The sequence below is a fragment of the Mirounga leonina genome, unplaced genomic scaffold (assembly GCF_011800145.1).
Source record: "Mirounga leonina isolate KUSES-001 unplaced genomic scaffold, KU_Mleo_1.0 Mir_127, whole genome shotgun sequence".
NCBI lineage: Eukaryota > Metazoa > Chordata > Mammalia > Carnivora > Phocidae > Mirounga > Mirounga leonina.
Window position 1 is genome coordinate 1525677 of NW_023270316.1, and position 15864 is coordinate 1541540.

General features: G+C 60.0%; 1 protein-coding gene across 1 annotated transcript; it reads right to left on the minus strand.

Annotated features, from left to right (window-relative positions):
- Positions 1-341: 341 nt before the first annotated feature.
- Positions 342-1514, minus strand: SOX1 (SRY-box transcription factor 1). Its single transcript, XM_035002929.1, has one exon. The coding sequence runs from the start codon at positions 1512-1514 to the stop codon at positions 342-344; it is 1173 nt and encodes a 390-aa protein (XP_034858820.1).
- Between the last annotated feature and the right edge of the window lie 14350 nt (positions 1515-15864).

The following is a 15864-nucleotide window of genomic DNA, read 5'->3' on the forward strand; positions in this document are numbered from 1 at the left end:
TAGAAAAGTTGGAGTCGCCTCTCACTTGGTTTGGCCTTTGTCCCCTCGAGCAAAGAAAGCGCTTTCTGCCTCCTCCGCGAACGATAAATACTGTACAAAAAGTCTCAAGGAAACACCGCAGTCAGCCTAAACCGCAGGCTGTGTCTGCGCGCGGCCGTCCCCAGCAGCTCCCGGAAAGGTGAGGTGGGGGCGTGGGTCGGCCGCATTCGTCGCCAGTGTCTTCCTCGTCACAGGACCGTGGGAACGTCTGCACAAAGCAAGGCCGCTCGGCGCCGGGCGCCCGGGCGGGCCGCGCGCTCCTCCTCGCGCGTCGTGGCGCGGGCCGCAGCGTCCCCGCGTCCCTAAATGTGCGTCAGGGGCACCGTGCCGTTGACGCCCGCGCCCGCGCCCTGGTAGTGCTGCGGCAGCGAGTGCAGCCGGCTCTGCGCCGCCGCCGCCGCGGCCGCCGCCGGGTCGCCGCTCTCGCCGGCGGGCAAGTACATGCTGATCATTTCGCGCAGGTCCCCGGGGCACGGCGCCCGCGAGTGCGCCGCGGCGGGAGGGCTGCCGCTCGGCTCAGACTTGACGAGCGAGCCCAGCGCGCCCAGGGCGCCCGACGACGCGGCCGCCGCCGCCGCCGCCGCCGCCACGGCCGAGTTCTGGTGCGCGCCGCCCGCGGCGGCGGCGGCGGCGGCCGCGGCGCCGTAGGGGAGGCCGCCGTAGCCCGAGGGCGAGGCGCTCATGTAGCCCTGCGAGTTGGAGATGGGGCTGTACTGCAGCGCGCCCATGTCGTAGCGGTGCATGGGCTGCGGGTTGTGCGGGTGCGCGTGCGGGTGGTGCGGGTGCGGGTGCGCCGGGTGCGCGTGCGGGTGCGCGCCGCCCGCGCCCGGGTGCTGCCCGTAGGCCAGCTGCGCCTCCTGCATCATGGCCGCGGCCGCCGCCGCCGCCGCCACCGAGCCGGGGTAGGCGCCGTTGGCCCAGCCGTTGACGTGCGCGTAGCCGCCGCCCGCCGCGCCGCCGGGGCTCTCGAGGCGCTGGCCCACGGCCGCCGCGCCCACGCCCACGCCCACGCCCATGGCCACGGCCGCGCCGCCGCCGCCCGCGCCGGCCGCCAGCAGCCCGCCGGCCAGCGAGTACTTGTCCTTCTTGAGCAGCGTCTTGGTCTTGCGGCGCGGCCGGTACTTGTAATCCGGGTGCTCCTTCATGTGCAGCGCGCGCAGCCGCTTGGCCTCGTCGATGAACGGCCGCTTCTCGGCCTCGGACATGACCTTCCACTCGGCGCCCAGGCGCTTGCTGATCTCCGAGTTGTGCATCTTGGGGTTCTCCTGGGCCATCTTGCGCCGCTGCCCGCGGGACCACACCATGAAGGCGTTCATGGGCCGCTTGACCCGGTCCTGGTTGGCCTTGGCGACCCCGCCGCCGCCGCCGCCGCCGCCCCCGCCGCCGCCGCCCGCCCCGGCCGGGCCCGACAGGTTCGTGGGGGCCTGGGCGCCGCCAGGCGAGTGCAGGTCGGTCTCCATCATCATGCTGTACATCGGGGCGGCCCGCGGGTTCACCGGCACCGCGCGGGGAGGGCCAGGAGCATAGACGGCCGGGGGTGGAGGATGGAGAGGGGCGCAGTGGAACAGAGCGAGACGTGGGGAGGGGGTTGAAGTCCTACCAGAGAGAAGGACGGGGCAGGCGGAAGCAACGACGACAGAACAAGAGGCAAAAACACACGCACTCAGCGCAGGTCCGGCTCACAGGTGCAAAGTTTCTCCTCGTGCTCAAACCACTTGCCGGAGAGGGCGATGGCCGGGGTCGCCGCCGCCGCCGCCGCAGCCCTGTCGCCTCGGCGGAGCGGTGCAAACAGGTGCAGTCGTGGCCAAGTTGCAGCTCCACTTGTCGGGACGCGAGCGGTGCGCGGGGCCTGGCCGGGGGCTCTCTGCCTCCTCTCGGCCGGCCGCCGCCGCGCGCCGCCTGCTTCCTCCTGCACTGGGTCCTCAGCGGCCTCCAACTCCGGGGCTGCAACTTCTAGCAGCGCGGCGCGCCGCGTGCGCTGGGCATGTGCCGGTCCCAGGTGCCCGGGGGGAGCGAGGCGCCGAGGGGGGCGCGGAGGGGGGCCGTTGGGGAGGGGGGCAGGGGGCAGCGCTGGGAGCGCAGGCGCGCGGAGAGGGCCTGAGAGCGGGGCCGCCGAGCCCGGGACTGGCTGCCCACTGCCTGCCCGAGGCCGTGCGCTCGGAGCGGAGGCGCACGCGGGGCCGGCGGCGCGCGGGGCCCAGCAGCCATACGCCGGGCCCGGGCTGCCATTAAATGAGCGCACCGCGGCCAATGGGAGCCGGCGGCGGCGGTGATTTGCATGGCGCGCTGGCGACTGACGTGGGGAGGGAGTAGATGCTCGGGGCGCGGGCGGCGGGGCGGGAGGAGGGGAGGAAGGAGGGGGAGCAGGGGCAGGAAGGAGGGGGAAGGAGGCCTGGGAGGGGGCACAGCCACGCTGCTTCCTGAGCGCGCGCGGCGGCGGCAAACCCCGAGCTCGCCCTCCTCGCCTCTCCCGCCCGCGCGCTCCGAACGATTAAGGTTGGGTTTAAAAGCGGAGACGAAGAAAAGAATCGTTCGGGGCGGGAGGAAGAGCGGTAGGAGGGGCGGGGGGGGGGGGGGGGGGATACAGCCTGGAGCCTTGTTTAAACGAGTGCAGTGAAGACCCAGCTTCTCTGCACCCCGCCGGCCAACTCTGCGCTTGCTGGGGAGGGCAAAGTTGGAACCGTGGCGAGAACCTCACCCCCCGCAGGCCCCGAGGCCTGGGAGGGACAGGCGCGCCCTCCGGAGCCGGAGGTAGTGGGGGGCGTCTGAGATCCGCAACTCGAAAGCCCCCCACGGGTTCTTCTATGAGACCTCTCCCAGGGATACCTGCTCCGCCGCCGCGTGTGAGAAGTTCTCCAGTGCCCCCTCTCGTAGGAAGGCCTTCCCATCCAGGCCCTAAGAATCCCCCCCCGGGGGGGGGCGTTTTGTCAGACTTGGCTCCATAGCTGCTTTTAGCATCAGCCCTGAACTTTTTTTTTTTTTTTTTGAGGGTCTTCTAATGAGCTTGGGGGTTATAGGCTCGTACTCTTCTCAATTTAGCTTTTTCCTCCTAAAAAGAAATTGCTAGGGAGCTCGGAAACAAGATCTATCTGGAATTTAGTAGCAACTCAACAACAGTTGAAAAAGTTTGTTTAAATCGCAAAAGAATGATGGATCCCACGCTCTTCTGGAGCGAATCTTCCAGCATTTGTTTGCCCAAGAGCTGTGAAAACTGTGTGAACGGAGTAGGGCCCACTGGACACCGAACGGGGAAAATGGGGCCTCACGACTAAGCAGCAAATGCCGTTTTCCTACATTATGCGAACGAAAGGCCCGGTTCTGGGGAGGAGGAAGGCCCCACCTGCGGTTGTAATTCCTAAAGTGTCTTCCAGTTGGGGACGCACAAGAGATTTCCAAACCCAGTCTCAAAGCCCCCACCATCGCGCTCACGCTACTGTTTCCGTCCGAACGATGAGCAAGTGGCCCAAAGACTTCTTGAGTCCGTTGAGCCCCAGCATCCCTCATGCGTACTCCACGCGGGCGCCCGTGTAGCGCCGGAGAGGGAGGTGCTTAGGAGACTGCGGGTGGGTAAAGCCGAGCCTAAGCAAAGCGGCGTGACTGACCGTCCCGTAGTGGAAGTAAACGTGTAAGGATGAGGATGGCCCTGAGCGTACTAATACGGATGTTTAAGTATGCTGGGTAGTGACTACGTGACACCTTACCCCCCCCCCCATTTAAAAAAAAATTCTGAGGTTGTGAATATTCTGACCCTATTGCTTGTCCATGGTGCAGGGATCCTCCTTTCCCTCTTCTCAATGACTATGATTGTTACTGTAGCCTTTTTGTTACTATTTCAAGGTTGCTACGGTATGCAGTGCCACAGCAAATTGGTCTCTGCAGATTGAACTGCTTCCGTTTCAGGCCTTTCAGCGTTTCATAGTGAACTCATCAAATAATACATAATTATATTAGAAAGGAAACGTCATTTTGTATTTAATTTTTCACTAAAGATCTAGGTTATAAACTTGGTTTTCAACTACCTTCTCATTTCATCAATCCAGTTTGTTAAACCTTTTGATTTGTTGCATGCGCTACCACCAAATATCAGTTACATTGTGAGGGAACAAAAAAAGAACGAGAATATTGTTTAAGAATGCTACAGCCCCGTTTTTCTTTTGATAATTTAGGAGGCGATGGGTGTGCAGTGAAATCCAGTGTGTTATGGAAAGTCAGCAAGACTGAAATAAAGGAAATGGTTTACAAATTATAAACTATATTATCCACTTAGCAATTGAAAGATTTCTTTTCCTCTGCTTTTCAATTTAGATTTTAAACTAAATAGCCTAAGACCCCCTGAAAATGCTTTGTGTGAGTCAGGCTTGGCACATTATTTTCCATATCAATGGAGCAATTTATTTTATAAACACCCTGCACTCCAGTTAGCATTGCAGGAATGCTTTATGCTTTTGGGAACTTGGATAGCCGACTTTGAAACGGTCTGGTTTCTTTCTACCATAGTCCTGAAAATTGTTTCCAAATACGATGTTACCCTTGTTTTCCAGAGCCTCTAAATAGGAGGTAAATGGTTTAGCCTTGTGTGAGATCATGCTAGTGCTTAGCGTTCAGGGCGCTCTCCATAAGCCCTTTTTAGTGACGAGATGTTCCCTGGGCCCAGGCGGGTGCACACTCTATGGGTGCCCACGTGCAGAAGCATTAAACCAGAGCCGCAGGTGTAACTTGTTGCCAAGCGATAGATGATTGGCAGCAATCACCTGTGCCAATTAGGCAGTGGCAGGGCGGTGAGTGCCAGACCTCTCCGTGCCTTCCATCCTGGCATGGAGGCTGAGGAGCGTTGTATCACCTCCTGCCGTAATGGCTTTTGGGAGCCTCAACTGCTTGCTCCTTCTGACCCCTCTCCCCAGTGACTCTTTAAAAGGAGAGGAAACGGTCCAAAAACCAGTTTGAAAAACACCTCCTCTCCCCAGTTTTGTTACTCCCTCCCACCCCCCACCAGGTTGGCAGGGGCCTCCTTCACACTGAGGGCTTCTCCAAGGTTGGGCACTGAGGGGTTTGAAGACAGACTACACTCTTTCCCAGTAATGTCAGGGCCCAGGCCCTGACTGAGGGATTGCTTTGCTGTTGATTGACCACATTGGCTCTTTTGGCTTCTCAGAGACTTCATCGTATCTCTTCGCTCGAAATGCCAAAATGAAGATCAACTCGGAAAGATGGATAAGTAAAGATACTTCCCGTTCTTTTATTTAACTTGTGGGCATGATCTGAAAGGAAATTCAGATCCAGGCCTCCTCAGAGGAAATGACACACACACATATGCTTATGTATCTATATGTGTGTACACACAGAATATATGTGCATACGTGTATATATATGTGTGTATACATGCTGAGTATATACACATGAATATATGCATACATAAACATACATGTGTTCAGGCAGGATAGATGCATATGTGTACATAGGTGTATAAACATACCGAATATATGCATATCTATGTATGTGATGTATTTAGGCAATTATACAAAAGCCCTTGACTCTCAAATAAATTGATTTCTGGACTTCCAACACCATTAGCGTAAACTGTTCTTGTGGAGTAACTAAAACTTTTGGCTCTGGCTTTCCCCCCCTCCCTGTGGTTGTGCTTAGGAGAAATCCCGGGAGCAGAGAGGGTCACTGTGGATAGAATCCCCTGTAGATTGCCCCTAGCACTCTTTAAAGGAAAGCTACCTTTCAGGCACCTAGAGGTGACCTTCTGTACCAGCGCCAGTCTAAAGCTCCAAGCAAGTGGAGAGACGGGCAGGTCCGGAGTTGGGGGGTGGGGACGGAAGTTGGTGAAAGGTCACCGTAGGGGAGCCGCGAAGCCTAAAAACGCCCGTCTTAGGCGGCCTGGGCGCAGCCGGCCCGTCCTGGGCACACGCGCCCGGGGGATGCGCGCGGACCGCCGGCCGCTGCCCGCCCACAGTTCAGCTCCTGCGGCTTCCGGGACGCGTGGACGCCTCCGTGCACCGCCCGGGGCGCAGCCTTGCAGGCTCTGGTGTCGCCCCAAAGGGCTCAGACCAGAGTCAGGAGAGGCAAATCCTGAGGGAGGGAGCCGCCAATGCAAGGCCGGATTTGGGGAGAGAAAAAAGTGATGGGAGAAGAAGAGCGAGCGGGGAGGAGGAGAACGCGGCAGAGCGAGCGAGCGCGGGCGAGGAGAAAAAGGAAGACCCGGAGGCCGCTCCGGCCTTCGAGGTCGTCTCTGCCGACAGGAGGCGCAGGCCGAGCGGGCGCCGCTGGAGGGGGACAGCGCCGGGAGGGCGGCGGCGGAGGCCGCGCTTCCCCCCTGCCCGGAGCCGCGGGAGCGCGGGCCGCGATCGCCGTCTGCTGGCCGCCGCCGCCCTCGCCGCCTCGCGGAGCTGCCGGCCTCCGGCCCCCGCTCCCCGCCGCCGCGCCCGGTTCCCGGCTCCTGCAGCCTCGCGCGCCGCTCCAGGGCTCGGCGCGCGCCCTCGGGGCTTTTCGAGCCGGGGAGCGCGGGGGAAGGCTGGGGGTCGTGGCGGGGGTGGGGGGCGCGCGTCTGTCCCGGATCCCCGGGCGCCCTCGGGCCCCCTCCGCGCCCTGACCCTGCTAACTTGGCCCGTTGTTCCCAAACAAAGCCAACCGAGCCAAAGTAGCACAAAAGTTTCTTTGTTGATTTTTCCTTTCTTTTAAAGGGGAAAAAACTAGTCATGGAAGAGGGGAAAGAAGAAGGAGAAGAAAAAGAACCGCTCGTAGGGCATCTGTGCCACTTAGGGGGAGCAACAGAGCAGGGGACCTGTGCAGCGGCCCTGGGCGCGCAGGTCCGTCCGCCGTCCACTCCTTCCGCTGGGAGCGTCCGGGGGTGGAGGGCTGAGCCTGCAGCGTCTGCAGGGAAGGGGGAGTAAAGCCCTTCCCCTCGAAAGCGAGCACGGCTTTCTTCCCAGCCCTCAGTGTAGGGGTCCGTAAATTCACACTGAAGAGCAAACAACCGTGTGTGTGTGCGTGCGTGTGAGCTGTTTTGTGCCTCCTAGCTCTCTGGGTGAAAGCATTTGGAGAATCTCTGGGAGCTTTCGAGTAGGGGCTCACCCTGTGAGCAGTACTCACACATATAATTCAAATTTCACAGCTGACCTGCTCTGAAAACCTCAATCAGCTTCTAATTGAAGGGAAAACAAAATATTGCTTCCCTACAGCAGAGCTAACGATTTAATCATTATATCAGACATTATAGCTTTTAATTAGGCTAATGCTGATACTGTATGGAAAGAGATAATTCAACACAGTTCTTGATGAATTCTGTAATTGGGTTAACGGCAGAGCTGTTGGGGGAGAGACGTCAATATTCAAGCTGCGTCTGTAGCCACCAGGTTTATGAATGAAAGAGAGAAGACAAGGGGAGGGAAACACTGGGACCCGACGGGAGCCTCGCGCCCTCGGCCCGGGCGGAGCTGCGGGCGCTCAGGAGGGAGGGCGGCGGGCCGGGCGCGCGGAGCTGGGCGGCCGCGGGGTGCCAGGCCGCCTGGGCCTCGCCGCCAGCGAGCGCGGGCTCCTCCTGCCGCTCGGCCTGCCCGGCCCTTCTGTGGGGAACTTGCCCACCAGAATCTCGGCCACCTGCCCCGTACAGTGGGGCGCTGGCGTCTCCTCGAGGGGGCCCCCACTCAGCCCAAACCAAACCCAAGAGGCGGAGAGCCGGGCCGAGCGCAGCTTCAGCGCGCAGTTCTGCTGGGCGGCCTCTAACGACGCGACGAGCTCTGCCCGGGCTCCCAGCCCTCGCCCGGCGCGGGGCGCCAGCCGGGAGGGCCCAGCGTCCCGGCCCAGGGCAGCCGCCGCCGGGGGGCACGGCCCGCTGCCCGCATTCTCGTGTCCACACCGATTAACAACCTGGCGAGCGAGCGGCTCGGGTGAGGACCCGGGCGAGTGCCCAGCGGCCTGGCCGGGTGGGCCGGGGCCAAGCCGCTGCTTGACGCCGGGGCGCAGGCGGAGCTTGACCACAAGCCGCCGGCCCCGCGTCCCCGGCCTCGACGGGTCCCTGGAAGATCTGCGAGGAGGCCGGGAAGGAGACGGCCGCCAGACGCGCGTGCGGAGAGCGAGCTGGGCCGGGGGGGGGGGGGCGCCCCTCCCCTCGGCGCCCGCCTGCCCGCGGTGGCCCGCGGCGGCCGCTGCGCCGTCCCGCCTGTCCTCCCGGGGGCGCGTGCGGCCCGGAGCCGAGGCCGGGCTGCAAGAGCCCCCGCCTTGTAGGACCCGCCAAAGTCGTGCTCAAGTCCGTGGATCCGCACAGCCGACCTGACGGCGCCAGAGCCTCGGAGTTTGAGGAGAAAATGCCGGCGCCTCTGAAACGCGGATGGGCTTTTTTAGGAGGCCGCCGGAGTCGCCTTTTCTGCTGTTTTAACCCGAATGACTTCGCGGTGTGTTTTTTATGTACTTTTTATATTTCTGCAACACCCCCCACCCCCCGGCAAATTTTGTCTTACTCCTTGGCTTAACTACCTCACTCAGCGCAACAGTCTCCTTCAAGATAAATACACTGCATTGTGATTCATCCTTGTCTTATTTTGTCATAATTACCACAAAATTAAATGGGTCACTGGTAAAGTTTCATTTACACAAACCCCCATAATTAACAGTTTGAATACACCTTGTTACACTGTCCAAAAGTTGTAATTTTCTAAGGCGGGTAGGTTTTTATTGGTAAAGAATGCTTGTGTCCCATGTGATAATGAGAACACAAAGCACCTCCTCTGACAGTAGGTGTGTTTGGTTTTCTAAGCTCCTGTAAAGACTCATCAAAGATCAAACTTCCCGGGATGGGGGGAGCTTCCTAACTATTCAAATTAAAATTTGTAGAATGTGAAGATCTGAGAATACAGGACCTCTGCTTGAGCTAACTTCTAAAGCCAAAGTCCTTGGGAGAGGCAAGCAGCCCCTGCAGGTGAACGCACACACGGCCAGCAGGCTCTGGCTGCCGAGGTTCCTTTCTGCAGAGCTGAGAACCGCTCTTTCAAGCCGCGGCAGCGACCCCGCCGGGTCCAGGCGAGGCCAGGTGAGCCGGTGACCAGGGGCGTTTGCAGGAAAGAGCTGCGGGAAGCAGGAGAGAGCCCTGTATCACATTCTCTCATTAGCCCTACATAGAAAAGGCATCACTCACAAGAGGAGACAAGTCATAAGGAATTTCTAATGAAAAGAAATAAAGTGAAATCAGAGATGCTTTTTCTTACAGGCCATCCCTGTTATTGCAAATTAGATTAGCTACACAGGCTTCAATATCATCATGACACGGGGTTCACAGGAGTGAAAGGACCATCCACTCCAATCTCTCCTTTCATCGAAGCGTCTCACATAAATTACATCTCGTCCTTTAATACACTTTTCAGTGAGATTAAAACATCACTTTGACACAATTGCAAGCCTTTCGGTTTCGTGTGTTGCTTACTCCAGAAAACTGCAAACACAGAAGTAGGTCCGCTGAGATCTTCCAGCTGTGGACTTGGGCTCCAAAGCTCGCACCCCTGCCTGGCGCTCTGACCTAAGAGAGGGCCCGCTGGCTGCACTGGAATGCTGGTTATCTTACCTGGCGGGGACAGACACCAGCTGTCCTCAGAGGGGAAATCTGATTTCCCTCCTGCGGGGTGAAGGCCCGGAGCCGACCTGGCCGTATGGGCCTTTCTGGGGAGCACACTTGTATTATTCATTTGTCATTATTTGGGGGTGGCAGCCTTTGGACAGGAGGGATGGGGAAGGACCTGCAGCAACCCCAGAGCATCCCCAGGGATGCCCCTTCCCCACAGGACGCTAACTAACGTGCGGAGCAGGCACCATGAAAATGAGATGGGGGAGGTTTCGCAGATCAGAGAGAGAAACAGCCTTGTTTTAGAGCACCTTTGAACCTTAAATCTTGTGGGCAGTGAGGAAAAAGTGAGTGAACATAGTTGAGGCAAAACCAGCTAAAGGAAGATCCCACCTCTCCAACCATCTGCGGGCGCTGTCTCTCCCTTCAGGGACTGCCTGCTCCTGGACTGGCACCCACCGCTCTGGGGAGGGGCCCCAAAAGGACAAAGGGCCCCACCGGGCAGCAGAGGAGGGGTACTCAGGTTGAAGGGTACGAAGTCTATGCTTGCTTTATATTTTGACTAAAATTGTGTTCAACCCTCAGAACACACAGCCACATTTGCTCCTGGAGGAGAGGCTACTTACTGCCCACCTTCCCAGGTAGACTGGGTCCTCTGCCAGTGAGCAGGTAGGCTGCCACCTGGAGCAGAGCCCCAGCACCTCCTTCTGCTGGCGGGCTGGGAGCCCGTGGGCAGCAACTCTGGCAGCCCACAGTTTGCCCCGGGTCCTTGGAGGGAGGCCTCGCCCTTTCGAGCCCAATCCTGTCCCCCATCCCCCAGCCCCTGACCTGCCGACTCCCAGGCCTGGCTCCGTCTTTTGCTCCATCCTGTCCAGTAATAAAAAGGACCAGAACTCAAGGCCACCTGGACGTTTTCTGTCGCTTTCAGGGAGCATGCTTGGCGTTCTCTGTGTCCGAAAATGCTCAGGCCCAGCTACCCGGCCTGCCTCGCCCTTCCGCGAGAGACGCTGCTCGGAGAAGGAACCCTGTGGGAGTACCGAGGGGAGGTGGGGTGGAGCGGTATTCCTTGCCCTGTGGATCCCGGCCTTAACCGTGGGTCCTCAGCCACAGTAGGGTGTGTCTGGGACAGTGGCCGGCGCAGGGCGCTTCCGTGCTGCCACTTCGCTAGCCCCGAGCTGGGTGGGGAAGGGGCCTAGGGAACAAGATCATGGCCCTGGGGTAGATCAGAGCAGGACCCCTCCTTTCCCAAGTCCAGCGTAAGGAAAGACCCCGACCTGGCCGCCTGGACAACACCGCTGCGGTGGGCAGGGCTTTGGGGGTCCCTTGCGCTAACTGGGGGTGCCATCAGGGCAGGCCCCTTCCCCCTCGCGCGCGCCCTTGCCCTTCACAAAGGGGCTTCCAGGACGCCAGCCCCTCGCGCTCCGGGAAATCAATGCGGGAAAGCGGGCTTTTAATGGGTTAATTGACTGGCGGCCGCTATCGGGCTCAAACACCTGTTTCTTGCAGCCTGAGGCAGCCAGCCCCGTTCTGCTCCCGGTCGATGGCTGCCAGGCCGACCCCGCCCGGTCCGTCCATTCCAGCACCGGCCCCAGCCGAAAATCCATTTCACCTTTGAAACTTCGCGACCTTTCCTCTCCGCGGGCGGCTCAAACCTGGGAAACAGGGGCGGAAGCGGGCGGCGGACCCGCGCGGGTGGGGAGGCTCCCGGCTGTGCGCTTGGAGGACCCAGGCGCGCGCCGCGTAGTACCGACCGAGATGCCGAGCGGGAGCGATTTCGCAGGAGGAGGGAGGAAGCGCCGAGGGGGCCCGGGCGCCCGCGTCGGGGTCACCTCCACCGCTCAGCAGGCGGGGCTTTGGGGGACCCCGGACCCCACCTCGGGGCGCGCTCCCCTAGCCGGCGGGATCTAGGCGTTGGCCACGCCCGCGGGGTTCGCGGCCAGGCGCCGGGTGGGTCCGGGCGTTCGCCGCAGGTCAAGGGCTCTCTGTTCATTGGTGTGTGTGTGTGTGCGTGTGTGTATTAATACAGTCAAGACCGTGGTCAAAGTTAAATTGCTTCTTTGCCCAAAACACCTCTCACTAAATGGCACACGCTCGACAGGTTCATTTTTAAAATGTACTTTGCACGGGCGGATTTCGTCCTCGGCGCCGCCGGGAGCGCACAGCCGAGAGCGCGAGCCAGCAGCGCCCAGGGCGAGGGCGCGGAGCCGCCGCCGCCGCCAGGTCTCCCGCAAATAGCTGGCCCCACCGTCCTCCGCCCTCCCCAAAAAAGGGCGACCCAGAGAGAAAGAAGTCTCGGTCCATTGGGCGGCGGCCAATCCCAAAAGCCGAGAAGGAGGGAGGAGGGAACGTACGGAGTAGAAAATGACAAATGCCCCCCCACCCCCCCACCCACCCCCCGGCTCGAGATAGCCCGCGCGGTCACCACGGCTACCCACCTGTTCTCTACCGGGGACGGAAGCCGCGGGGACACAGTACAGCCTTTCGGGAAGTCGCCGCGGAGACACCGCGCCCCTCCCCGCGCCTTTCACGCCCCCTCCCCAGCCTCGGGCGGCCAGCCGCCCCGCGCAAGTTCAGGCACTTACAGTGAGTTCCTCCTCCGGCGCCAGCGGGTCCCCGCGCTCCGCCCGCCGCACCTGCCGGCCCTGCGCCTCGGGCCCGCGTGGCCCGCCCGCTCCGCGCGCGACGCGCCGCTGCCCGGGGACCCCCGCCGGCCGGCTCCCGGCGGCGCCCGCACCGCAGACGCGGCGCCACGCGCACGCACACTCACACGCGCACACACGCTCCCCGCTCGCACACTCGCTGCACACGCACACGCGGCTCGCCCGCCTCGCGCTCACCCTCCCAGACACACACGCTGCGGGCGAGAGAGACAAGAAAATGGAATTTATTATTGATAGGGAAGACTTTAAAGACAATTTCAAGTTATTGTTTCTCTCTGGAAAAAGGGGGATCCCTGCACATAATGAAACGTCTTTTGTGTGGCGCCGAACAATACCAAACAAGTATTCTAATAAATAGCCACTTTTTTGTTCCTACTCGACAGTGAATAGAATTGAGCAGTTGGTTCGCGAGCAGCTGCGACGCCGTTTTGAGCGGGAGGTGGAGCCGCGCCCCCCCCCCCCCCCCCCCCCCCCCCCCGCCCCGGGCCGCCCGCGCGCCCCTCGTCCTAGGCCCCATCCCTCGGCGCCTCACCCCACCCGGTCCCGGCCTGGCCTCAAAGTCGGGCTCAGCAAAACTGCAATGACCCGAGCCCTTTGCTCCCCGCGCCTCCGCCCCGGGCGCTCGGAAGTCTTTGCCCCCCTCCCCATAAAATAGATGTCACTCCCGTCATCACGCAGGCTTCTGATTCTCGCCCCCAACTGCTCTCCAGCCTCTGAGTGGGAGGATGTCAGGCCCCACCCGCAGTGCGGAGTCCCCTCGGCCGTGTCCTAGGGTTATCAGCGCCGCCCCCCTGCTCCCATCCCGCCAAGCCCCAGCTCCAGGCTCGCTCCTCTAGGGGACGGAGCTTCAGCTTTGTTCTCCCGCCCTCCCGGGGGACACCTTGGCCTTGTCCACCCCCCTTCCCTCTCCTACGCACTTCTATGCCCTCCGCACCCCCCAGCTGCTGAACGGAAGACCGTGCCTAAGGATTAGTGTTGGGGACACAAAACTCTCCAGGTAAAAAGTGGCCACGGCCAGGCGGCCTGGCGTTTAGGCTCCGCGGCGGCTGGTGGGGAGCCCTCTGCAGGCAGAGTCCCCGGCCACCCCTTTGGAGGACCCAGCCGCCCTCCCAGGGCCCCGCCACGGGCCGGGCAGAGGAGGAGGACGTCTGAGAAGGCTCCTGGGCTGGAGCCACAACTCTGTCTGCGCACCGCTCCCCCCACTTCCTCCTCTCTTCTCTGTCCTCTCTTTTCTGTGCTCTCTGTCTCTCTCTCTGTGTCTCTGTCTTCCCTCTACCCCATCCCTCTTCTCTCTCTTCTGTGCTCTCTCTCTCTCTCTCCAACTGTGTAAAGATGTCAGCACTTGGGACTTAAAACCAGCACCCTCTGATCCTCTCTGGAAATAGCAAAAGCTAACTGTCTTTCTGAAAATGATGACCCCACATTTTGCCCAAAGGACTGATGATCCCCTCCCACCAGAAGGAAAGCTCTCTACCATTTAAAAAAATAAAGAGGTACAAATATAGCGCATAGGAACATCTCATGTGCTTGCTGGCCCCCTCCTGTTCCAGGGAGCAGGACATGTGTACTTATCTATCTATCTTGGACAAATGCAGGATAATTTTTTTTTCATTGCTTGCAGCTGCAGTTTTCAGGAGATCCTTCTCTGTCTGGCTCTAATTGTGGAGACAAAAACCCCACATGACTTTTACTCAATGGACCTTAATCTAGAGAAACACTATGTCATTTGCAAATTATTTCTTAATCGGACTAAGCTACTGAGAAGTGCAGGGAGAGGAGGTAGTGTTTTGGAAATCGAGGAACAGCTCAGATGTTAGCTGGGATACTCTTCCCAGCAGATCGCTTTCCCCAAAAGGCACATTGGTGTAACTGTCAAGTGCAAAATAAGGCAGGTAGGTTGCTTTACTGGGGACTTTTTTTTTTTTTTTTGAAATCTACTTTTGAGAAACTGTGTTCCCTTGGAGTTTAAAGCAATTTAGTTCTGTCATCTGAGATATCAGTGACAACAGGAAGAGAGAGAGTTTGGTCCTTGACATTTTTTTAAAAACCGGGTTTGTGCAGGAATCTGGTGGTGGGAAACAAGAAGGCACGTTGGAATTGGACGGATTCCAGCAGACACCCTGAAAGCTTTTTCCTTTTGTACGGAAAATGGAAACATTTTGGAATCCAGATTTAAAACTTTGACTTATATTTTACATGTTAAATCACTGAAAGATTGGGTACAACACTGCATAAAGCTTCAAAACCTGCAAATATTTGAATGGTTTTTGTAAGCCGAGCAGCCGCCAGTCAGCTGGCTTTGACAGCCTGCCACAGTTTTGTCACTTAATAGTGGGTGTTAGGCTAAGTGCAAAACACTCTGGCAAACAGATGTCAAACCCGTATCTCCTATCAATGGGGGCTGTGGAGTGGAGTTTGAACCTCCATCTCGGTCTGGCGCCTGGGCGCCCCCGTGCACGCGGGTGTGCAGCATCAGGACCGGGGGGCCGGGCGCAGGCGACGCGGCCTCTGAATTCCGCAAGGGGACCGCAGGCCGGCCGTGCGGTCGCGGCCTGGGAAGGACTGGCGCAAGTGCCCGCACCCAACCCGGGCCTCCCCCGGCCTCCCCCTGCCCGGCCCTCCGCCCAAAACCCTTTGCAGATGCCCTCTCCCCAAAACCCTTTGCAGACGCCCGCGCGCACAGGCCACGGCGCGCGCAGCCCCGCGCTGCCCGCCGCCCGCAGTGCTCTGGAAGCTTCCCCCGGCACCCGGGCCTCTGCCCAGGGAGCTGGGCCCCGCCGCAAGCCTGTCGCGGGGCCTCACGAGTGGGGCTGACCCGCTGCCGCTGCGGAGCGGGCGCGGCCAAGGTCAGCCAGCTGTCGGCGGTGCCCGCCGGGCCGCCGCGAGGCCCCGAGCCACAGCAGAGCGCGGGGGGCGCCCGCCGCACCCCCTGCGCACTGCCCCAGTCGGAGCGTCTGGGTGGGACGGGCTGCTCCTCCTTGTTGGTGCCGAAAGATGCTCGAGTCCTCGCTGCGGCGAGAGGAGCGCGGAGGCGCAAAGGACCCTCTTCTTTGTTCCGGCGCCCCGGGGCGGGCCCGGGGCTCTCCCCGCGTCTGCCAAGCAGGCTGTGCTCCCCAGAAGTCCGAACTGCCCCTCAGTCCGCGGGGACGCGGGCTCCTGAAGAACGACGCCGCCCGCTCCTTTCCTGCGGCTCCCGGAACCCTTTGTAGCTCGGGTCCCCGCGCGGTCACTACCTGGGCGTGGTTGCGGGGTCCTGTTCATTCCGCTCTCCCCGCAAGTCCCGCCACGCAGTGAGAACACTTCCCTTTACTCCCGCAGAGCCTGAGGTCTCCCCCCAACTTCCCCAAATGTCTTCCCAAATTTTCACCTCTTGGTGACACCTGACTTGTACACAAAATGCGGATGTTTACAAGATCACAACCTAATTTATCAAGTAATGCATGTGTGACAACAGATTAATTGTTGATTTTTATAATATGGATCGCCTTTGACTCACTGCTTCCCCACATTCCTCCTTCCCTTTGTATAACCCTCCTGCCAGTTCTTCGGGTTTAGAACTTATTCTTGAAGCTGGAAGGTCAAAATGGAAAGTTTTGATTATACTACAAG